General features: G+C 43.2%; 1 protein-coding gene across 7 annotated transcripts in view; it reads left to right on the forward strand.

Annotated features, from left to right (window-relative positions):
* The first annotated feature begins 6,094 nt into the window (after nucleotides 1-6,094).
* ARHGEF7 (Rho guanine nucleotide exchange factor 7) overlaps nucleotides 6,095-25,570 on the forward strand; it is a 158,569-nt gene continuing 139,093 nt past the window's right edge. For 3 of the 7 annotated variants that reach the window (XM_025196091.1, XM_025196090.1, XM_025196092.1), the window contains exons 1-2: nucleotides 6,190-6,287; nucleotides 7,173-7,310. In XM_025196091.1, the coding sequence (XP_025051876.1) occupies nucleotides 7,278-7,310 (33 nt within the window). In that variant the 5' untranslated portion in view covers nucleotides 6,190-6,287; nucleotides 7,173-7,277. Of the gene's footprint in view, nucleotides 6,288-7,172; nucleotides 7,311-24,031; nucleotides 24,051-25,570 lie in introns of those variants that run through there. The other 4 variants (XM_014527885.2, XM_025196093.1, XM_025196095.1 and 1 more) reach the window with 2 other exon arrangements.

Below are 25,570 nucleotides of genomic sequence, written 5' to 3' on the forward strand. Positions count from 1 at the left end.
GTACCACTTGGAAGCCCCAGTCAAAAACTGAGGTCTTGTTTTGCTTAGTAGACATGTGGGGAAAAGACAGGAGTGGGGGATTACAAGAGCATAAGCAAGTTTATTGTTCAGACTTGTTGGCTCTGTATATTAAGCTTAACATGTAGTCTTGGATCGTGAGCAACTTTGCTGCCTCTTGTACTTATCTTCCAGGAAATTAGTGAATATAATGGACAACATCTTAGTGACTTCTAGGGTAGTCCATTATTGATCTCCTTTCACGATTAGAATTGGCTATTTATTTTTATTCAGTTTCTTATCTGTATTTTAAATAAAATGTAGGCAAGACTTGAATGTGAGAGGTAAAGTTTCCAAGTTTTCTGTAGCTTCCTCGAAGGGGTGTTACCTGATGCCTTGTGAAACAATATCCACAGGGTGAGGTTTTTTTCTTTAGTTCACTACTTCTAAGTCAAATGAGGAAGAAGATTACAGGGATCAACATATGATTTTAAGATTTCCTAATAACACCTAAGTGCATTTGCTTCTCTTTGTAGGATCATTTCTCTGGTCTCTGAACACCTAGTAGGAAAGGAAGACTTGCATATATAAGAGTATTTTATTTCATGTTGGATGCAAATACAGCCTTGTCCAAAGGACTGAGAAAATTTAATCTGTTGGGCTGCTGATCTGACAGCCAGTAAAGCTGGGCTTGGAAACTGATTTCTTGTTTTGGGAGAGGAGGAATTGGATTTTTAAAGATCACTTCTTCCTTTGAGAAGAAGAAAGGTGCCGTTTCTTTTTGTCAGACCTAAGACTTCTGGAAAAGTCTAAAACATTTTGAAAATAATTTGACCCACATTTGATGGCAGAGGATGTTGCTGTGCCTTTGTGTAGATAGCATCGCTAACATGCTCTTTGTTTGGTTTCTTACTACATGCCATGTTCACTTATGAGTAGGGACCTACTGAATTCACAGAGGAAAGTGGGCTGCACAGCGGCTTCTCTCATTTTTCAGGTTCCCCCATGCCCTCCCCCTGCTGATTGGCAGGGGCGCCCTGCTGCTCACTCCTGATCATCAGGGAGGCAAAAACTGTGGTTTTAAATGGTGGTGTTTTTGCCTCCTGGCCAGTCAGCAACAAACAGCAGGGCCACTGGGGACCCTCAGACAATCAGCAGTGGTAGGGTTACCATATTTCCAGTGCCGAAAAAGAGGACACCTCTCAAGGAGGGAGGTGGTAATATGATTCGGAGGGCAGTGATATGCCCATGTCCTGCCCCTCCTCCCGCCCTGCTGGTGCTCCTCACTCCTGACCCACAGTCACCCTGACCCTGCTGATGCCTTTCACTCCCAACCCACAGCCCCCTGCCACTGCCTGTTTCCTGCACTCCTAACCCATAGTCTCCTGCCCTTCCAAACCACAGACCCCCAGCCCTCCCAGTGCCCCTCCCTCCAGACCCACAGCTCCCTGCTCCCCCCAGCCCCTGCAAGTCTCTCAGCTGCCCTGACTCTGAGCTCAGGCAGTGGCATGGCCCGGCCACGCAGCTCCCTGCCGGCCCTGCCCTGCACCCTTCCCCCACTGGAAGAGCAGGCAAGGCCTGCTGCAGCCCAGTGCTGGGGAAAACTTCTATGTTGAGCAAAGCAAATTCCTAAATCCCAGGCATTTGTTGATATTTAAATAAATGTCCGGATGGAGCTGGGAGGACCCAACCTGGACATATGGTAACCCTAAGTAATGGGGGGGGGACGGGGTGTGTGGGGGAACCTGCAAGATTAAAGGAGCTGCCATGCAGCCTACTTACACCATGAATTCACTAGGTCCCTACCTATGAGAGAAGGTAGCTAGTCCAGAAGTCAGAGACTGTCTTAATTTTTAAACTTCTAAATGCTGCTCATTAGGTAATTAAGGACTCTGGGATAAAGATTATTGCTTGTTAAAATGATAATCTTGATATTTTAAAAGATGTTACTGATTTGATGCACGAGGAATGCTTTTCTTACGAGGAAGACTTAAGTTTGTAGTGATTTTTTTTTTTTTACATGTTCTTCCTGTTTTGGCACAGTGCGTAATTTGAAGGGAGTAATCCTTACTATAAAGAGAGATTTTGATTGGGTAGAAGATTTAAAAAAAGCCAACAACGATAAATTGATTAGAAGGCATGATCTGTAAAGGGAGATTGAGAGAATAATATGTGTACAGCTTAGAGAAAAGATGTCAAAGGTGTGTGTGGGGGGGAAGGGAGGATATTATTATTCCATAAAGTCTGGAGCGAGAATGACATAAAGAAACAACTACCTATGGTGGCAGAATAGGAGTCTGTACGTACAGAGGAAATGGAAAGTGTGCATTTAAGTTTTTATGAAAATCTTTTCTAATAGTTGGTATAGTTAAATGAGGGATTAATTGGTTCAGGGAGTGTTGAGGTCTCATCACTACTAGTTTTCAAAAGTAAATCAGGTAAAACAATTAGGAGATATAACGATCAGTACAAAAAGAATAAACTAGTGCAAGAGGGATGAACTTGACGTTTATTTCAGGGGTTTGATTGTTCCACAGAATTATTGAGGTTCCTGCTCATGGTGTAGTTTGTGACATCTTGTTTTTAAATTTATTGCTGGCTGATTCCAAGAGGGTATAGTTAATAGATGTACTACAGAAACATCAAACACCTTAATTACAGAAAGATGGGAAGTAAAATCATTAAGCAGACTATTGTGTTTGATAGAGCATTAGCAAACAAAGTTAGCGTAAGCAGCAACTTGAACTTTTTGCAGATCCTCTATTATAAAGGTCTTGAAAGGCGAGATTAGAGATTGTGTTCTCTGAAGTTCAACACTTGTAAACCTCAGATCTTCTTGCCTGCTGTCACTTGGATGTTGAGTTAGAAGTGCTAGCATTGGTTGTTTATGTATTCTGCCCCAATTGAGGGGGCTGTTTTGCTTCAGTTGAAACATCTGGAGGCAGTGGGTGGTTCAATATTTCTAATAATTCCATTTTTCCTGATTCAACTAAGTCCTTTCCTTTTATTTATTTATACTATCATGGTAACTAAAGTGTCCTTGGCACTGTATAAACGGGTAAGAAGATCTTGGTATTGTCACTTCAGGAGTTAAACAGTGAAAGAATCTCAGATCCTAAGTGTTATGGCATTAGACACACCTGCAGAATTTCTGTAAGTGGGGACAACATGTATAGATGAATAAAAGTCCCCTCTTGAAAAGTTTGTATTCAGAAGTCACTATCTTTGTAGTGCTAAGACCCTTCATCTTCCAATGAGTCTCCCCATGCTTCTATACAAGGCTTTCTCTTTCAAGCTTACCTATTTATTCAGGGCCCTGCTACTCAGGTGAGCAGAAATCACTGGGATTTATTTGTGAAGTAAGATCTGGGGACTGCAAGTGATCTGGGTGTATTCAAGCACATGCAGAATTTCACTCCAGTGAGTTGTCCCACTGAAGCCAATGGGACTAATAACATGTAAAATTTGGCTTATACAGTACTTAAGCATTTTTAGAAATAGGCCTAAACTACCATTTGATATAAATAATGGTGTCAGAATGAATGACCATGATAAATGGGGAGCAGACATTTTTCATAGTTTTATATTTCATATATTTCAATCGGATCTTTTTCTTCGTGAACTTAATTTGCAGAATGTGAAGAAATCACCGTGGTCTGGTTGATTATAGGCACTGGTAATGAGTTTCTGTCAAATTCTAATGTCTGATATTAGCATTTTGATAACAAGTGTAGCAGCAGATACTGCTCCTTCTTTATTTTCTTGAGATTGCCCCACATGATTTTAATCAATAGGGTGAAAGTCTGCTTTCATAAACCATATTTCCTTGCATGCAACACACACCCAAAGTTAGTCCCCCAAAATTGGAGTGTGTATTAAGCAGGGAAGATGATCTACTGCCTGGAATAGAAGCATCCTGTGCTTGGATTCTTGCTACGCCCAGGGTGCATCTACATATGCAGTAACACATTTTTCTTAATGTGCATTAAATTTAGTACCTCCAATGTGAGGTACAAAATAAATGCTCATTAGGCTGCCCTAATGTGCAGTAGCAAAAGCGCATGCTCTTTTAGTGACGCTTAATGTGCAGTAGCCTATTTTTGCTGTGCATTAGTGTATTTGCACATACAAAAAACTAGAACTCTTGGTTCCAAAATGATACCTTTTATTAGACCAAATGGAAAATGGCAAGAAAACTGTCCTTTTCTGCAAGCTTTTGGGATCAAAGTCTCTTCATCAGGCTCTGGGAAAAGTGTAGATGGTACAAGATGGTAAAGTCTCCATAGGTAGGAAATAAACTTCATTTTTGCACAGAGGGAGCTTAAGATGGAAGGTTGTCCCTCTGGGTCCATGAGAGTGTCTTTGTGAGCTGTGTTGATCAGGTAGAATTCCTTCCCTGAAGGAGTCAGATGGCAGGCAGGGAGGTAAAAACCCCAAAACTTCCTTGTTGTTCTGCAATGAAGTTTAAAATCCAAAATCGGCTAAAATTCGGCATCTTCCATGTTTCAGGGGTGTACTTGGTAGTCATGTGTATTTCTTACCTATGAGGATTTTTTACCATCTTTTACCATCTACACTTTTTTTCCCAGAGCCTGACAAAGGGACTTTGATCCTGAAAGCTTTCAAAAAAGGTCAATTTTCTTGCCATTTTCCAGTTGGTCTAATAAAAGGTATCATTTTGGAACCAAGAGTTCTAATTTTTAGTATGTCTTTTTGTCTCAGACCAACATGGCTACCAAGTATACCCCTGAGTGTATTTGCAGTTTTTTATGTAATGCTTTAATGTGCAGTAAAATAGGATACTGTGCATTAAAGTGCACATGTAGACATGCCCACAGAGTGCAGCAGCTGCTGTATTACTATCTGAGGAGTTAGTACTATTTATTGGTTTATTGTTCTTTACTGAGAGGAGTTAGTGGTAGTATCCTTTTTAATGATCTTGATGTTCCACTAACCAGCCTAACCTTTGTCAGGGCAAATTTGCCTTCAGCTATTTGCTGGGGGGTGGGGAAGGCTCTCCCCCTCCTACTTCAGTTTTGGAGACTCGTTAGCTCAGTTGTTCTCAACCTTTGGTAGATTCAAGGCACTCCTCAGAGAATGATTGCTCTTTGTGTCGACTTGTCTTTTGACTATGGAAAAAATAATAGGATTTTCTGTTGCAGAGAACTCTGAAGATCACAACTATGGATTCATATTTGAAACTTGGGGGTTTTATCTCGTGAATTGTGTGTGCATACTTACCAGCACTAGCACGACAGGGCACCCCTGAAAGTATCTCAAGGCAGTGCAGAGTGCCACAGCACCCTGCTTGTGAATCACTGCTTTAGCTCATTTCACAGAAGTCCACTTATGCAGACCAGTCGTTAGCAGCAGTTCGGGTTTCTGCCTTAGCGAAGGAAGAAAGGAGGATGGCTTTGGCTCGATGGAGCCATAACTTTGGAAAAATCGTTTTTTCTTTGCTCTTCAGAAGCAAGGTGTGGCTTCTGCTCCAGGGCAGGTTGTAAGCCAGATAATACAGGGTAACTGACTTCCCCGTGTCACCGCGAATGATGCCCGAGGGAGCAGAGCACATCCACTAGCCAGAGACCCGCTGTTCACTTAGGGGGGCTCTTCCCTTAGAGCGAAATGGGGTCCTGGTCGACACCCTGTGAAGTTTATCTGGGCGCAAGACCCAGAGGTAGACGAGGGATCGTATCCTTTTGAGCATCTGCCAAAACACTGCCCTTTTGCCTCCGGCTTTCAGTTTGGGGTGCCCGGGGCTCTGGGGAAAGGGAGCGTGTCTGGCGGAGCCGGGCCGGGCCGGTCGCTCTCGACTTCGAGCCGTGGGTTGGGGGTGGCCTCCCAGGCCGGGCTGGCCGCCATCTTAGCCCGGCGGGGCTCCCCGGGCCCCTCCGCCCCGCGGGCCCTTGCGCTGCTGTCTGCCGGGCTCCAACTGCCTCGCGTACCGGGCGGTTGGGACCGTTAGGACAGTGGGAGAGGGGCGGGGGTCCAAGGTACCACACCCTAGCGCACCCTCCTCTGCCGCGGGCGGTGGAGGGGCGGGGCCCCCTTGTTCCCTGACGTCCCTTCCGGCCCCCCCCCCGGTGTTTACTCAGCTCGAGAGGGAAGCCGCTACTGCTGCTGCTACCAGCGGGGGGAGCCGGGTCCGGGCCGGGGCTGCTGCTGTATCCCGTCCCGCGCTGAAGCGGCCGCTTGTGTTGCAGGTGTACCCGGAGCCGCGCACCGAGACCGAGTGTCTGAGCAACATCCGCGAGTTCTTGCGGGGCTGTGGCGCCTCCCTCCGCCTCGAGGTGAGTAAGTGAGCGAGCGGCGGGGAAGGCGGGGGCTGGAGTGAGCCGGGCGGGGAAGGCGTTGGTGCCCTAGACCCCCCCCCCTTGTTCGGTGCTGGTGGGGAGGGGGTCCCTCCAGCTCCTGGGCTGGGCTGGGCTGGGGGGAGCTGGGCCCCTCCTGTGCACGGGCCTGTGGTGTGGGCACAGAGGAGGGTGCCAAGCTTGGGAGTTGTGCCCGTTCCCTTGTTCAGGATGGGGAGGCTGTCTTTGCATGCGGCTAATGGGCTTGGCTAAGTGCCTCCCCCGCATATGGCTTCTTCAGGACTGCAGGAGGCAGGGCAGAGCACCTCTGTCTCTCACACCTCCCAGGCCAGCGATTCTCAACCTGTGGGTCATGGCTGAAAAGTGGTTTGGAAGAACATATGAAAGGATCCCGAATAAACTTAAAAAATTGATTATCCTATAAAGGAGAAAAATGTGGGAAGCCACAGGTTTTCCCTTGCAGGTTGGCAGAGCTCCAGCCTGTGAGGAGCTGCTTGGGTGGGGGGCCCATGCACCACAGCTTGGGGGCAGGGGCCAGCAGGTCAGGAGTGAGGGGCACTGGGTCAGGACTGGCCATCGATGTTTACAACTGGGTCCTGCTACGAAAAAGGTTGAGAACTGCTGTCCAGGGCTACGTGGCTGGGAGAGGCACAAGTTTTGCTGTGCCTCTGATTTTTTATCTCCAAAGGTGCCACTGGGCCCTGCCTCCCTCCCTGCCTTCAGGCTTGTGTGGTTTTGATACCATCTTCCTCAAGCAATGTTTAACCTCTCGTATTTGTGTGATGTTGTCACCTGCCCATGTCCCCTAGTGATGGCGAAGCCAGGTCTGGCAGTGCAGTAGATCTGTCATATCCCTTTCTGTAGTTCCTCTCGGAGAAGTCTCTGCAAGGCTGGGGGGCTTTAATACCCTGCAGAGTTGCAGGGTGCATCTATGCCACAGTCCTGGTGCTCCTAGGTCATGCAGATGCCATGAATACACACTCGGGTTCCTTGAATACTAAGGTATGAGATGTCACTTTCGTAAGTCTTCCAGCATCATTCTTTCTTTTTACTGTCTAAGAAGGGTATTAGGACATCTTAGCTGAGGAGATGCCTGTTATTTTCTGCTTCCTATGTTTGTATCTGATTAAGGCAAGTAGGTGTCTATTTAAATTTTCAGTGGTGGATGTATTGACAAGCATCGGTATGGTTCAGATGATGGGAAAACAAGGGTAAAGAAAAAAGCTAAAGGAAAACTGAGAAAATAGAATCTCGTATCTTAATTTAGTAGGAGTTGCATGGGTTAAGTATGGTGCCAGAAGGAAAGCAAAAAATAGCTATTAAAAAAACCCCAAACAAAACCAACCTACGTATGCGTCTCTGCAGGGAAAGGTTGCAGATTCATTATGAAGGGAGCTTGCAGCTTTTTTGGAGATGGGTATCAGAGCTTTCAAGCACGACAGGTTGGGAGTAGACATACTGAAGACTTTGCCAGCTCAATTTGTCTCCCACAGTTTCAGGAAGGCTTTACCAGACCGCCTGCTTTGTGTGATGAAATAGCAAAACAAAACAACCTAAAAGGGATCTTTTTATTAACTCTTAACTGGGTCCCAAGGGCTTTTTAGCAGGGTTCCTGGAACACCTCCTCCGCCCCCTCCCCCCTTTGTTTCTATCCTAGGCTTAGGTAGCTGGCTATAGTAGCTTCCAGTGTAGGTTTGTTCAGGTTTCTGGCAGGCATAGGTCACATGCCACCTGAAGAAGAGACCCTCACAGAAAAGAGCACCAAAATGCCAGGGCCAAAGGGGACCTTGTCCAGGCTGAGATCTGGCCATACTTTGCTGGCTAGACAAGCAGTAGCTGTGGGATTCCATGGGCTTGCTGTACCCCATTACAGATGCCTCTTTGTGGAGAAGGGGGAGAGCAGTCCAGACATAGCAAAGCAAAGCAAGCCACCTTAGTAAGTGGTCTCTGCTCCCTTAACTTACTCTGGACTTCTCACCTGGCTCCTTGAACAAGATGCAAACTTGCCTTTATGAAATGTTGCTTTGGTCACTCTGGGATTCTGTGAGATATGGCCATGCCACGCTTTTGCTTATGTAACATATAAGATTTCATCACATACCACATGTACCATTTAAAAAGTTGTTGGATTTTGGAGTGCACATAAATGAGAAATACGGTAAGAGCAACTTCCGCTGCTTGTTGCCAAAAGTAAAATCTGCACAGAATCCACAGGGAGCAGAACAATGAGGAGTCCTGGCTTCCTATTTGCTGCTGCGCTTACAAGGCGCAATCTACCTTCCCCCTCCCCTAATTTTGCCTTTCTAGACAAGGTGTGTATCTTATTCTGGGGTTCATGTTATGTGAGAAAATGTAGTGGTTTTTTTTCCACTTGCTCTCAGATTTTGAGAGACGATATGTTTTCTCCATATGAAGTCTTCTCCTCTATCCAGTAGCAATGGAGACGGCATATGTAAAACAGAAATCCTCTGAAAAGAATGAACTCTTCAAATGTGTTGCTTATTTCTGTAGCAAAGGTGTTGGTGTACCTGAGTTTACTGTGTGCTGCTGCTTCACTTATTGCAGAAAATGTTATGAACATACTGCTTTATCTTTTTAAAGACTTTCTTAAAGTGTTTGTTCAATGTTTTATTTAAGGTTGCAGAAGGTTTACTCTACCTGTTCCCATCAGTTTCTGATCATCAGAACTGCTTGGAAAGGGCCTGTGAAAGGAGACGCTGTACAGACCAGGTTTGATACTGAAAAAACGAAGTTGGTGACACTGCCAGGAACCATATACCTGCATCCAGTTGATATTGTATACACAGATGCTGTAGACATGGCCTCCGCAGAAGTGCGTTTGTTGTGTTTGTCAGATGGCAGGATTAAAAATGGTGTGGTCACAAAACCACCATTTGTTTAAAACTTGGACGTTTGATGTCTCTGACTGGAACGCTTTGCTTGTACCATCCTTGTCTTGTGATTCTGGACAGAATTGTAGCATGGAAGGGACCTCCAGGGTCATCTGATTCAATTTCTTGCACAAATATAGGTTTTGCTATTCCTGCACTTAATCTTCACTGGAGTCTTTCAGCAAGATTCTGCAACTTCCCTGGCAGCTGGTTCTCTGGTCTTAGTGTTTTTACAGTTAAGGTTTTCCTGTGACTTGCTCTAAATGTCTTTTGCTGTAGTTTTTAAACCCAGTGACATCTGTTCTGCCTCTTTGTGGCAAGGGAGAGTAGTCTTTCTTCATTTTCTTTATGATGGCCTTTCATGTGCGTTCTGAGACTGCTGGGTTTTTTTGTTTGTTTTTTTGTTTTTATATAGTTCCAGGAGCCATTCTCTCAGCTTCTCCCTCATCACAGTGACAAGTGTTACTTAAAAGGCCACGTTGTGTCAGAAATGAAAAGCATGAGTGGAGAAATATGCCAATTTAAGGAACAGGGCAGCTTATTTAGGGAACAGTTTCATTCATGTTCATTGATTTGATTATGAAGGTGGATTCTTCACTGGCTGAAGCATAGGGAAAGCTGATATATTCTAAGAGCTGTATGTAGATCCAGTCCTAATTTGTTCATGATGCACCAGTAGAGACTTTTTGTCAAGGAAGGAAACCTTCAGCCAAGCTGTGAACATCTTTTGCATTTGTCCAGCAGCAGAAAAGAAAAGCTGGCTATGTAGCAAAAGGGCAGATCTTGCAGTCTGATGTTGTCAGGTAAAAGAGTTGGGAATAATTTCTTTACCTCTGCAGATGTTTGCATCCAGGATCCAGCACAAATCTCAAAGTCTTATTCCAAATGAAGCCATTGATGTGCTTTTTCTGTGGCCAAAAACAAGCCATTCTTTTTGTTCAAAATATTTTCCAGTGTCAAAAAAAGTGAACCGGATACCTTGCATTGTTCAAATAAGTCCTGGCTCATGGGTAATTCATGCAGCAATCGCCATTCGGTTATGCCTCCTCTAGGAGGACTCCACTCTGCACAGAATTTTGGTCCTCAGATCTCAGAAAAATGAAATATAGTTGCATGATATTAGCACAGGGTGGGCAAAGTCCAGCCCGTGGGCTGGCAACCAGACTCCATTTCCCAGCAGCCCCTGCCCGTATGGCTGGGGTCCATCTCCATGGTGACCCCAGCTGCATGTGTGCTGTGATAGCGCAGTGCTGGGGGTGCCATGGAGACCAGCCCCAGCTGTGCTGGCAGGGAGCAGGGCTGGGCAGGGGGCTGTTCTGGAGCCTCTGGGATCTTATAGCGGGGGCAGCTTGGTCCAAGGCCAGGGCAGAGCTGTGATCTGCAGCCTGCATGCTCCAGACAGGGGAAACAACTAAACTGTCTTTTTTTCTCAAACTAAAAATCTTTACATAGAGCTACCATGTACAGCTTGCACTGACTGTACATCTCTGGAATAGTTAGAGCTGACGGAAGCTCCCTATATTTTGGAGATGTGAAAAAAAGGAATATATCACATCTGGGAATCACTGTATTCCAAAATTCAGAGTTATTTGTATAACATAAAACATAGATTCGCGGCTCTACCCTAGCTCCTTGCAAAGGTGGCAGCTTGGTCCCAAACCGGGGCAGAGCCGCAATCTGCTGTCATTCACACCCTTGCCTGGAGCATGCAGATTGTGACTCTGCCCTGGCCCCGGACCAAAGCTGTCCCCACTGCAGGATCCCAGTTGCTGCAGAGCAGCCCCTTGCCCTGTTGTGCTCCCTGCTAGTGGCTGGTGCTGGTCTTCAGGGTGCCCTCTGCCTTGCGCTATCACAGTGCAGGTGCGGCTGGGGTCACCACAGAGACCGGCCCCAGCTACGTGGACAGGCGTTGCTGGGAAATGGAGTCTGGCCACTGTCCGGATCTGCCATTTTGTCCACCCCTGCATTAGAGAGAATCCATTGCAAGTAGAATATTCAGATGCAGTTGTAACACTGGCTTTTGTGGAATATTGTCAAGGCTGAAACATTTTGAAAGGCTTGGCTTGCAAGGTATAGTCCTAAGTATCATTAGGTTGGAAGGATTCAATCAATGCAAAGGCAAAACATAAGTTTTTTGAGTTCTTGAAGTAAAAAATCTTGATGGTTGTACACCGTGGACCGTTATCCATTTTCTAGCTTGCTAGATGTAGCAAATTGCGATTCTCTCATCATCCAGACAAAGTATTTTAGTTGCCTTGCTGCTTTCTTCTTCAGTGCCCTCTTGAGGCATCAGCGGTGTGCTAAATGTCACGAGTAAGCATCTTTTTGATACCTCATCATGACCGTTCTTAGAACTCTCATCTTTAACAGATGTCTAGGTTAGAATCTCTGACAAGGAGCTTGATTTGAAGATGAATGTCTTTTTTTGAAGACTAATAGCATTGTACCTCTTTCGAGGGTAAACTGATACTAACAATTTACATGCTTTTAATTCCAAAAACAAATCCAATTGCAAGAAATTTTATCTTTGTCCAAGAATGAAAAATTTTAAATCTCTTCTTCTTGGATCTCCCAGAACCAACACTGAATGCAGCACCCAGTTGAGTTGTTTTTTCTTTCTTGCTCTGCAACATCTATCATAAATAATAATGAAAAAATAGTATTTTTTTTTTTTTTTTTTTTTTTTTGGCTCCAAGAACAATGTGCTACATTGGTGCACTTCAGATAGAGCCTCCTGATGTGAAATCATGTGAGAGAGAGGTGTAAATTGATTGCATGATCATGTTATCAGACTTTTCACTAAGATTCACATTCTAAAGAGTCAAGTTTCATCAGTCTCTTGATCTGTATATTTTGTTCACCTACTCATTGATTATGTATGCAGAAACACCTCTATCACGAGTTCCAAAACATATTATGGGTAATTATCTTTTATTAGACCAACAAGATTTTTGCAAAAAAAAAAAAAATTCTTCCTGCCAAAAAAAAGTCTTTAAATACTTTTTTTTGCAAAAATCTAGTTGCTTTAATAAAATATATCATCTGTACCATGAGTTAGGATTCTTTTTGCATCTAGAACAGTAGGGTTACAACCTGGATACCTGACAATGTTTCCTCATTCATGCTTTGTTTTCCTTGTTCTTGTATACGCTACCATTGGACATTGCATGGTTGTCTTTGCCTGGTAGGTTTACTTCTTGGCCTGTTACTTTCTGCTAAAATTTGCAACTCTGTGTGTGTATAGGATGTAAATCTTATCCTTTTTCATGTAGATTCATAGTCAGATCAGTAGGATTTTGTATAAGACTTAATTGTGTGCTCATGGATCTGTTTGGGTCCTAATACTGTATCTTTTGTACAGTTTAACTATGAATTGCATTGAAGCCAGGATTAATGATGTAGTACTAATTGTGGTTGTGGATTAAAGTGCAGCGTGAGAGAACTTGGATTCAGGAGAAACTTAAGTAATTTTTTTTTTTTCTTCTTACAACAACTATGCCTGAGTGGTGTGTATGCAGGTGATTGAATTCCTATAGAAAAACTAGCTTGCATCTTAAATAAGATCAAGGCTATATAGAAGGAAAATATGTATTGTGCAGGCTGCTTTATTTGCTTATTTATGTTGAATTCACCTGGATCTTAGGACATTTTTCTTGGGATTTGGGAGTAAAACAGCTACTGAAAGCTACTATGAAAATGACATATCTGGTAGTCCAGTTTTTCATCCCTTGGGAGATATAAGAGTGAACAGAGCACAGTAATTCTATTTTTATTTTATTCTACTTTAATCTTCTGCCTTCATTGACCTGATATCGGATCGGCACCGATATAAAGAAAATTGATCGTATTGGAAATCAGCCTGATGTAGCTGATTTTAATTTGGCTGATAAATGTCTGTGCGTGTGCTCAGTGAGGTGGACCAGGAAGAGCCCTGCACATGCCCCCCTGCCTCCCCATGCCCTCCTGGATGAGCAGTGGGAGCCGCTGGACCAGGAGCTCCTGGACGAGTGGTGTGCAGCAGTGGGAGCCACCCGCGCCGGCTGGGCAGTCCTTGCCCCAGCCCCACTCCTCTCCTCGCAGGGGCTTTGATCTACACCTCCTCGCTCCCCTTCCCTCTCCCTTCCTCAACTGGTATTGGCCGATATGTCTCCTTAAATATCGGCTATCAGCATCGACCCCCCAAAATCTCTATTGGTGCACCCCTACTTCTGCCTGCAGGTAACTTTCAGGGTGGTTTTGTGTGGGCACCTTTTTGTGGGGCACAAGTAAGGTTGTTAACTAGGATGTGTGAATGTGTTGATGATGTATATAGTCAGAAGTGAATAATCTTTTAAAATATATTAGGAAACATTGTTAAATTTTAATAGTATATGTCATGTGCAGTTGAGCACCTAGATAGCCAAAACTAAGCTTTAATTTTAGAAGCAGACTGTAATGTTTTGCCCTAGTAAATTTCCTGCTTGTGCTGAGACGTTCCATCTGACACTGGCTGGTTATATCGGTAGCTCTTTGTGCTGGAACAGGTCCTGCCTTTAGGAGAAAGCAGGTACAAGTTTTGTTCAATATTGATACCTTCCTAAGAGTTCTTTAAAATTAATATTACTATTTTATATTTTAGGGGGTATGTTGAAAGATTCTAAGACATGAGAAGGAATATCAATGAAAACTTTAGAACTCATTATATGGCTATAGACAGCTGATTTTCACTAACACCAAGCCATTGTCTTATCTAGCTTGTTAGATAATTTGAGAGTAGATTGGAGGTAAACTAAGATTTCCAGGGTTATGTCATAGTGATTTGGTAGTTGAAACTCTCTCTTCCAACTGGGGCATTGTGCTGCTCTGAGTGCCTCATGGTTTACTCAAACTTAAGATCCTGAGTACTTGCCACTTTAAAAAAAAAAAAAAAAAATGCAGAAAAGCTCATTTCCTCACCTTCCCCTCCCCTCCAAATGTGGGTGTTTTGCTGGCTCATTGGTTATATATTGGTTCCTTAAACTTTGTCAGCTTTGGTCAAAACTATCTTTTTCTAAATCTAATCACCTGCATGGTGTTGGTGTACACTTTTAAAGAGCTGTGTTTCATTTTAGGGGTGTTCACATTTCAGTGGTGGAACAAGTGAACAAATTATTTAGAATCAGTTGTTAGCAAAATGATTTTTAGATTCATCTGATGAAAAGCACCAAAGATTGAGCCAAGTTGCCTGTTCCAGTGTTACTCCTGTCACCAATCCATGGTAAAGTCTGTACTAGTGGGACTTGGCAGATGGCAGAACAGCTTTCAGAAGAAAACGAAGCTCTGTAATAAAATATGTTCCATATTTAGCTGAAGGGATTTCTGCTGGATAAACTTATTTCTTAATGATACAGTCATGGAATATCAGAAAACAGGATAGTATGTACCTTATAGACTAACTTTATCAGAGATGCATACACTTATTTAAGCAGTGTTTTGCTTCATCAAATGCTGTGAGGGGACAAGATGAGCTTCTAAATAGAAAGTGGTGATTTAGAATACAAAGGTAGGAAGGGGGAGGGAAAAAGAGGCGTTGCTAGGAGAGGCAGGAGGAGGGTAGGAAAGAGGAAAAAAACAGAGCAGCTAACCCACTGAGGGACCTAAGACTTATAAAGGCTAATCCAGGTAATGGCACATGAATCCATAGTCTTGTTTTAGACCAGTGATGTTCAATCTTTTGTCCCCATGGACCGGATGAAGGGTACTTGGTTGATTAATGGCTGGATTGGGCCCTACATTGCCACTATTCAGTCCTGTGTGTGTGGTATCCAGCTTGGAGGGGGACGTGATCTCACTTCTCCCCACATCTTGGTGCCGTCTGCGAATTTGAACAGGGTGCTTCTTATACCCCCGTCCAAGTCGCTGATGAAGATGTTGAACACGTGTGCTGCTTGCCTTGTCCTGTGTATGGGGGACTGGATTCTGGGGTCTCTGCACCACCCCCATGTGCTGAGATCAGGCCCAGTGCTGGCCTTTGCACCTGACCTACTAGCTCAGAGCTGTGGCCCATTGGGCTCCCCATGGACCCTCTTTTGGTTAAAACATCACCAGAAAAATTCAGTGCGAGACAGATACCTTGTGTGGAAAATGTCATCCCAAATGTTTAAAGTGTGGCAAAGTTCAAAGTGACTTACAACAATGATTTTACAATGAGAAATGTTTGGTGGAGCTATTGGCCTTAAATCCCATTACTACTTTCATACACACAGTTTTAAGCCCTCAATTTAGTTCCCTCTATCCCAAAGTAAAGTTATACCGCAAAATAAGATAAGCTGAAATTGGGCCTTTAAGATCATCTTAAACTCAAATGACTTCTGTTAACACCTTGTCAAACTACATATTATTCAAGTCTGAGCCAGAAGCATCTGTTCTGACTCCTGTGAATTCTCTTTAGGCAATCTTTTAGTTACGTATGGTGTTTTGTAGCAGTATCTAGTCTCAAGTAACTTTCAGTTTGCTTGAAGTACATCTGTGCTTGAAAGTCTACTCCTGATGATGACTTTTTATGTATGCCCTTGGATTTGTGCATAATAAGGTGGGGACATCTGCCTGAGGCTTAAAATGCCACTGAAAATTTAAACAGGAAAAAAAAAGTAGTCAATAAGAACGCACAACTATTTCTTCCCTCTGATCCTCTTTCCAACCCTTTCTCCATGGCAGTTATTCAAGCCTTGTTGGCTACGAAGGACCAACTCTCAGAATCATCATAAAATTGTAGTTTATTAGACGGATGCAAAAATCAGATCATAAACATTGGGACTGATGCACGCACACTCATGCACGTGCTAGCTACGAAGACTAAGCACCGGTGTCAAGATATACCTATCCCCAAGCATTGGAGTCCGCTGTCAATGGCCAGTTGAGGCTTCTTTCAGTGCGATATTGCTTCAGAAGGGGGTCACTGGCTGGTCCTTCTGGCTGGTCAGGCAGGGTGCTGGTCAGGTCAAAGAGGACGCCATTGGGGGTCATTCTTTTCTGCCTCTTATCCCTCTCTGGCAGACTTTAGTGACTCCCCAATTTTTGGGCTTACCCAATCCAGGGGGCGTTGACCTCGTGGGACATCCCCCTTGGTGGTTACTGGATGGCAGCTGTCAGCCTCAGGGATTACGTCCACAGGTACATGCAGTCTTGGGAGTCCGTTGATGAGGTTTGATTAATTCATGGCAGTTGATTGGAGATGGGGGGGTTATTCAGTCCCAAGAGTCGGTCTTCGGCATTGATTAGTTCAAACTGGGGCTTCTGTACCTTTAACAGTGAAGTTTCAGGGAGTTCCTGGCTCTGTATTGATTCTTTCCTCTTCTTAGTCTGTGGCTTCCTAGGTGTTAATTGCCGTTCATTAACTTATTATCCTGTCTAGCTACTGTGTTACACAATCAGTCAAGGTACATTCAGGGACCCGCTCCATACAGAGAAGCTCCTGTTTGATTCCCACCCTTGCTAACATTGTTACATAGTACAACTTACTTTTAAGCTTAAAGTTCATTTGTTAAAAAGCATAGAATATAAAACATATAAAAGGGTGAATTGCCATGGCACATGCAACAAATAGACCAAATACAATGGGGGAGGTGGGGGGGACAATGACATACTGATGCAGAATACTATTTTATACCCATAAAAGCATCTACAAACGATATTTTATTACAAGTACACCTTATATTCTACAAAAATAATAATATAATAGAAGAAGAGGGAGGGAGGGAGGAAGGAAGGAAGAAAAGGTAGAAAAGAGAGAGCATCCCCAAAAGTGAGCAAATACTGCAAAAGGGGCTTTTTGCCATATGGAGGGGCTTCTTCACATTGGAGGGGGGGACAGGCAAAAAAAAGGTTTCTTGCTACAGCCTGACCTTCCTTTTAAGATCAAGAAGCTACAGTGTTGGATATATGGGGAGCTTGTTTGAGCCTCAGATGCACTTTACCCCCCCCAACTCTCTTAAATCAAGGAAGATTCAGCTTGAATGCCTTACTTGACTGCAGATGTGGCAATATGACATGTAGATGAAGTTAGTCTTGTTTAGAAAGGCCCCAAGTCATTCAGGGCTAGTTTTAAGTCCAACATCTTATTCTTCAGTAAGCACCCAGTGAAATCATGGAGTTCTGATGAGATGTGTGCTGTGTCACCAAGGAGCATTTTATAGGTGAGTTGATGCATTCTACACTAGTTGAAAGTTTTGGATTGAGTTAAAGGGTAGCTTTAACGAAGGGAATATAGTAGTAAGCCAGCGTTGAATTGGTAAAGATTGTGGCCTGGAGGTTTATATGTGACACAAACTGTCAGTCTCCTAGTCAGGTATAGATGGTAAAAAAGCATTTCTGAACGCTGTTGCTTTGTGTTCATCTAAAAATAGCTGGGATTCCAACAACACATATGGTCCAAATGGCACATGCATTGATCAGAGTTTGAGAAATATCTTATAAAATTTCATAACTATACTTATTTCATTTTGCCAGGGCGCTTCAAAACTAATCAACTTAGCAAGACCATATACATTTAAGATGGTGTACTGCACGTGTATTACTTTGTCATAGATGTAGCTTCAGACTGTATGCCAGTTCTCATGGCTGGTAATACTACATACCTTGCATTTGTGAAAAGCACATGTGCTTTGAAACACGCTATGCCAAACCAAGAGTCAGATAAGGTTCTTTGGGTAAACGCGATTATCTTTTACTAGCCAATTGCCCTTCAAGAATGGCAGGGATGAGGGGAGGGGGCTGGGATGGAGTGCCTCCACCTAATGCCCCATGCTGCTGCTGTTCTGCCTCTTACAGGGAGCGGGGGAGCTGAGGCCAGCACTGCTGCCCTTGGATCCCCCACCCCCTGTCTGGTCCTCAGCGTGGCTTTGGAATCATGGTGGCGCTCCTCCTTGGAGCGCTCTGGCTGACAGAAACAGCCAATCAGAGCATGAATAAAGTGTTACAGACAGACAGATGTAGGCTTTTATAATATTAGAATGATTATTTCAATTATTTAGTTGGTTTAATTTTTTTTTTGCAAGCTTTCAGGTACAAACGCACTTCTTTAGCCTGGATAATCATGTTGGTCTAATAAAAGATAATCAGCCTGAAGAAGGGTGTTTGTACCCAAAAGCTTGCAAAGAACAATTATTCCAACTATTCAGTTGGTTTAATAAACGATAATCCCATTTACCTAACGAACCCTGTCAGTCTATATCCTTAGACCAACATGGCTACGACCAACACCCACTATGCCAAACAAGTAATTTTAGTCTGTTGTTTTTTTAAAAGCCCAAACTTCTTTTTAATTTGTAGATCATCCTCCCATTTACTTTACTGGCCAGATTTTTAGTGTCTCGTGTTTTCAGTTGTCCATGTACAATGCAGGTAGGTGTGTGTATTGTGCAAGTCAGAGATAGTTGCATGCAAAACCACTTTATTGCATCTGTAAATAGCAGGTTAAGTAGATTGTGGTATTTGAGCACATTCATTTTTACAGCTCATTGTCCTAGATACTTAAATTAGAGAAATTAGAAGAGACTTCTCTTCCCCCCCTCTTTTTAAATTTCTATTTAAATCCTACATGTTATATCTTACACTGATTCCTTGGTTAGCTGTATTAGCTGTCCATAATGTTGTCTCCTTCTGTTGCTGTGCTTCCTGTTTGCTTTCTCAACTTGTCTTCTATCCATTTCTTTTTGATTACCTTGCATGTTGCTTCCCTCCACTCCATGGTGGTACTTCGCTGCTTTTTGCTGATTTTGGTCTTCCATCTGCAAGAAAACTGCTTTTACATCATATACTGAGTGGAGTAAGAGTACCATGTAGGGCAGAAATCAGCAACATTTTCCTACCCTGGGTTGGAGCTTTTGACTCGGCCCCTGGCTGCGGCCCACAATACCTACCCGCTGCCCCAAGCTGCCTGCATTTGCTCTGACTGTAAATACCCGGTCCTTCTGCAGTGAATGTAGGCACAAACATGAGAGAGCAGGAGGGTGGTGGGGCGGGGGGGCTTGGTACTGCTGTGTGCCACCTGATTCTCTCTGCCACTCCAGACACGATTGGACCTTCCCAGGCTGGATCTGGGCTGTGGGCTCTTGGTTGCTGATGCCTGTGGTGTAAGAGAAAAAACATGCAGAGGGATTAGTGATGGTTAGAAAAGCAAGTGAGAGAGGCAGCTAATGTGGGAGAGGCAGCGCATAACTTGCTGTAAACCCAGCCCCAGACTAAGCTAGGCTGTTAACTTGCTTGTTACTGATGATAAAACAGTCTGCAGCACTGCTTCCTAGATAAACATTACAGATATCTACCATGGATAAAGTTACATTGGTATGAGTTGAGGTATTTTATACTGGTATTGTTTGCTTGATTGCTTGTTTATTTTTATTTATATAAATATATATGAAAGAACATAAGCTATAGTGGTGGAAGGCCTTGTTACACTGATTTAACTGTGCCTGCAGTTGTGGGGAGTGTTACTGCTTCAGTCATAGTGTAGATAGTCTAGTATAGTTAGAGCTGATGCAACTCTTCTATATGGAGACTAATCCATTTTTATTTGCTTATGTTATACAATATTAAAAACAGCTTCCTAAACTTACTTGAACGATACCATTTTTCACACACTGGTCAGATGACATGGCCAGGCAATGACAGAGCTGACATTGACTCTGAAGGAAAATTTTAAGTTTCTGAGAGCTAAAGAAAGGAGTGAAATGAAGAGTAAACAAGATGGCAGGCCACTGACCATGTAAACTCTGATAATGACTGCCTAGTTGAGCAGCATACCTAAGTTAAGGGGAGATGTAATGTGCAAGACTTGGGAGCTGTTGATTCTCAGTACCACCAAAAACTATTTGAAAATGTTAATTTCAGCTTATGCTTACTTTGCTATTGCTTGTCAGACAAGGTAGGGTAGTTACACACCTTATAGTCTTAACTATTTATTGATCATACCTAGAACAAGGGAAGGATCGATATTTTGTTATTTCAGGTTGCAGGGAGGAGGAGTTGAAGGTAGAAATGTGTAAAGCATACCATGGAAAGCTAGCACTGTCACACATGCAGTGTCTTTCTTAAAGGTGTCTTGTGACTTGTGAATAAATTTTGCAGGCCTTCCGTAATTGGACTAGCTTAAGAAAAGTCTTGTATAATTATATTCTTTGTCAGATTACTGTGCTGTTCAGTACTAGTCTGGACTGAAGCTGCTGGCCCTGCAGCATCTGTGGGCACAGAAAATATTCACCACAGTGCAGTCCCATAATGCATCAGTGCTAACTTCAATGACAGTTTGGCACTTCAGGATACTTTGCTCATATAGTCACTTGCATCAGTCCATTAATTCCATCAGCTTAATGTATGATAAAGGAGAGCATCCCTCATCCATACTAAACTTTTAAGATACTTGTCTCTTGACTTCTATTAACATTGCGCCCTTAAATCCTGGTCTAAACTTTTGAATCTGGGGTGAACATTGGGCAGCTCCTTCTGCCACACTTTATACCTGAGCTTGGTGTTAATTGCTAATGCACTGTTAGGTTTCTTTCACTACTTAACACCCTCTTGAACGTTGCTGGGCTCCATGCTGGTATCTGATGTGCAAAGCACCTTGCTGGATGTGATGTTGAACCTTTCTGAGGCTTAATGGCAAGCTAATTTCCTTTTGGATCTATTCCCCCTGTATTTGTTAAAATTATGTCCTCTGCCCTTGCAGCTTATTAATGCATCAGGTATTTTTTTTTAACTTGCTATGTTTTCCATTGCCCCTTGCCTGCCTTCAGCATTATTTTAGCATATATTTCAGATTTAATCTGTCTCAGAGCAATGCTGTTTCCTATTTAATATGTAGCTCCAGTAACACATGGAGCTTGCTACACTGTGACCTCATCCTTTTAGCATGCAGCCAGATTCTGTTCTTAATCAAATCTCTGACTTCAAATGAAACTGCCTCGGAGTTCCATGGATATAACACATAGTAAGTATTTTTAGATGCACTATTGGGCTCCTTCTGCTTGTTGCATTGAAATTAGCTGAAATATTTAATCTTTATGACTTCACATTGATTTGAATAATAAAAAGCAACATGTCCTATGTACTTCTATAAGAAAAAGAAAACATAAGATGAGTTCAAAAGAATAAAACCTTTTGCACACACTAACATCTTATGAACTGCTGATACTGCTCTTAGACATCTGGCACCTCTTTCTACAACAGTCACCTCACTATTTGCTTCTGAGGCCATTTTCAGGACTGCATTTAAGTACTCATCAAAACTGCGCTTGGGGCTCAGTGACATGTTGATTTTTTTTCCTAATTGAGGAGATCTGTTCATACATATACATGCTCCCAAACATGAATACCATCCATGATGTGAAGGATTTTATTGGTGGCTAGGATTTGCAAATTTTCTGGATACCTAAAACAAAACTAATTGTTGAGAACTTATTCTTCACCATGGTATTAAACTAAAGATCAGTGAGTGATACTTGCATCTCTTCTGGGGCATCTTCTGCAGGGATAGCAAATGGAATGCTGAAAAGTCTTAACTCTCTTTCATGGCTCAAAGTCAGAGAATCTGTCCTGGAATACATGCCTGAGATCAGCAGTCTTGACCAACTACTCCTATTTCTCTCAGACAGCTTCATTCTGAAGGTGCACAAAGTGTTCTAGAAATGGGTGACAACCTGTTCTGGCCTTGCCTTCTTATTTGGTATATTGAGACTGAACCAAAAAAAGGCAAGGTTCTGCAACCATTCTTCATCTTACAGTTCAGCCCTAGATTTTTGCTTCTTATGTCACAGTTTGAAGAACTTTAAGATAGCCCTGCAACTTAACCAGTGCACTTCATAATGCAGAAGTCCATGCTGAAAGTCACCATCCCCTAAAAACTGGTTGAACTGCCAAGGGTTGATTGGCCTGGCTCAGATGAGAGTTATTAGTTTTTCATTTTCTTCTCTCTCTTTGTTTAATCACAGTATTTATTGCATGCCCAGAGTTTTGGCACAGAGAGCTTCTTGATGCAGAATGCAATGAAAAACAAAGCTTGTGGCCTGGATTGACAGTTTGCACTTTACTCTTTGAGTTTTGTAATTCCTTCCTGCCTTCCCACCATAGAATGAGCCCTGGTGGTTTTAACAGTCATTGTCCTTTTCAATTCCAAACCTAATTTGTCCAAAATGTGGTTGCACTATTGAAAACTTCCTCTCCTGTAGTTGTCCTTTTTTGGCACTAACTCCACAAACTCCTCTGTCACTTCCATGTCTTGATGGACACCTTGACCAAGCACAACTAGCTGTGCAGTGTCAGTCGCATTTGTGTTTTTGTTGGTCACAATTGGGGGGGGGAAGAAAGCAAATGCCTTTGCCTTGTTTTGAAGCTGACTTTGCAAATTATCAGATTCTCTTGGCTGCTGAGCTTTTTTGAGATTCCGATATTTGCAAAAGCTTGACACTTCTCTGGGGACACAATATCTGCAGCCTCCACCATGTATTTCTTTAAGAACAGTCCCTCAGCAAAGGATTTTGAAGAAATAGTTATTCTTTGAAAGGTCTTGTGCTGCCCACCCAAATGCAGCTCTGCGCTGATGCCTGCCACCAGACCTGTGCTGCTGTTCGCTGTGGTTGCTGCTGGCCCCGCAGACTCAGCCTGAGAAGAGCCCTTAAGGTCCATTGTGGCCTATTGCCTGGGAGGAGTTTAACAACTGATTTACATGATATCATTGTGTGAAGATAGATTATTACTTTTTCAGTAACTGTGCTAACTCAGCTTACCTTTGCACTTCCCAATAAGCTTTGTCATGCTTGATGTCTCTTAATGTTATTTTCTTTAGAAATAGCCGCTGTTTACTTACGAATCCAGGTCTGCTTAGGCACTAGCTTTCCATTCTCTTTTGTGAAGTATGACAGCTTCAATTTGTCTTGAAACACATAGCACTCCTTGTCCACTTTCTTTTCTCACACATACCTGGATTACAGTTAACAAAAATGAGATGTGACATTTACTACACTGGTTTATTATGATTAATAACGATGGCTAATAAAGTTACAAACATGGGTATAAGTCTTGTAAATGCTGACACCACTGTTGTGCTTTCAAGCTCTTCATTCCAGCTGTTGTTTACACAGTGTCACCTTATACTGCACTTCTCACTCGTGATGACTGCTGCTTGTCAACAACAACAACCCGCAGCACTTTGCCACTGTGTATCAGGCTTGGCTATTTCTTGAAATGTCTGAGACATTCCTGCACTCTTTCTTCTAGAAAAATTTGTTTACATTACCACCAGCTCTGACATTTTCTTTTTTTGGCTGTGCTAGCAAGGGATGGAGAATGGACAGGGATACGAAAGAGCAGAGTGGGAGCACTAACACAGACAAGATGCATTTATTGGGAGGCACTAACAAAATAAAGAAGGGAGTTGACAAGAAAGATGAAGACAGAGCAGGTGCATACTGGCATTGGGGAGCGACATAAGTGGCCCTGATCTAGGTCAACCAGAGAACACAATTTGTCTGATATATGATAGTGAAGGAGAGTCAGGCTACCATCAGCTCTTCTTCTATGTTAAGATCACAGAGGGTACCAAGAATTCCAAGAAGATATTTCAGGAAAGACTGTGGTACAAATGGTCCACCTTTTGTTGGCTTAGATATTTGCCACCTCAAATCACCTTATTTCAAAAGATAAATTTTCAGCGCAACTTCACTTCTCCCTCAGGGTTTTTCAAGTTTTTGTGCTTCATTTTATTCTGTTGCTTTGGTGTTTAGGATATCCCCAATTCTCTGGTGGGAGTCCCATTAGTGTCAGTAGTATCTGTGAACCAAGGGCATTAGGTATACTCCATAACTCATGGGATTACTTCCAAGCTTTGTGGAACAAGGTAAGGATAGCGTACTAATTTTATTTCTGTTTTTTCTTTACTGTCAGAGTAATTAGCTGTAATGTTTAGTCCATATTAACTTTTCCAAAATGGATTATGTTTTGAGGAATATTTGCTCTACATTTGTTTCTTTTTTGCCTAGAGGTCTTGTTTTCTTAGAAAGTGATTCAGTAGAATTGTCACCTTTTTTGATTAGCATTTTAATCTATTTCTGCATATTCAAAGATGTTAGGAATTTTGGTCACTTAACTATAGCTAAATGCTAGGGTAGGCACATGACTAAATCTATGTGCAACAGTTTAAAGATTTTGGGAATAGGGCTAATTACTATTTTCAAGTAGTTTCCAACTACAAAATAATTCATAGGAACAATTGTACTATCTATAGTATGTCTAATAATCTGTTCAGTAGCATTTCTGCAGCATTGGTCAAGAAAAATAATTCACATAAGGGAAATAATTTGACCTATATCACTATTTTTATATTGTCAGACTTGTGAAGAGAGGTTCAAGAGCATTGTTCGGTTGATATTAGAAACCTTTGTCATTGCAGATGCACTGATTGTGGGGCGGGGGGGGGGGGGGGAGGTGTGCTCAGAAATGTCTGTTCAACATCTTTATCAGCAATCTGGATGTGGGTATGGAATGCATGCTGTCCAAATTCACTGACAACACCAAGTTGTGGCGTGAGGTGGGCATGCTGAAGGGGAGGGACAGAATCCAGCTAGATCTAGACAAATTACAGAGGTGAGAGGATGAGAATAGGATGGAATTCAACGCAGAGAAGTGCAAGGTGCTCCATCTAGGGAGAAGGAACCAGCAACACGCCTATAGTCTGGGTATCACCCTTTTAGAGTTCATAGACATTAGGGCTGGAAGGGACCTCGGAAGATCATCAAGTCCAGCCCCCTGCCCAAAGGGCAGGAAGTCAGCTGGGGTCATAGGATCCCAGCAAGATAAGCATCCAGTTTGCTCTTGAAGGTGTTCAATGTAGGCGCTTGAACCACCTCCGGTGGCAGGCTGTTCCAGACCTTGGGGGCTCGGACAGTAAAGAAGTTCTTCCTTATGTCCAGCCTGAAACGGTCTTGCAGTAGTTTATGACCATTTGACCTAGTCGTCATCCCTTGGGGCGCTCTGGTGAACAAACGTTCCCCCAGATGCTGGTGGTCACCCCTGATAAACTTGTAGGTGGCCATCAGATCACCCCTGAGCCTGCGCTTTTTCAGGCTAAAGAGCCCCAGGGCTCTCAGCCTGTCATCGTAGGGTCTGCTTCCCTGACCTCTGATCATGCGCGTGGCTCTTCTCTGGACTCTCTCAAGCTTCTCCACATCCTTTTTGAATTGTGGAGCCCAAAACTGGACACAGTACTCCAGCTGCGGCCTCACTAAGGCCGAGTACAGGGGGAGAATGACGTCCCGGGATTTGCTTGAGAGACGTCCCGGGATTTGCTTGAGACGTCCCGGGATTTGCTTGAGATCATCGAGTCTGACCCCCTGCATAGGCAGGGAAGAGTGCTGGGTG

Source organism: Alligator sinensis, unplaced genomic scaffold (assembly GCF_000455745.1).
Source record: "Alligator sinensis unplaced genomic scaffold, ASM45574v1 scaffold288_1, whole genome shotgun sequence".
Lineage (NCBI taxonomy): Eukaryota > Metazoa > Chordata > Crocodylia > Alligatoridae > Alligator > Alligator sinensis.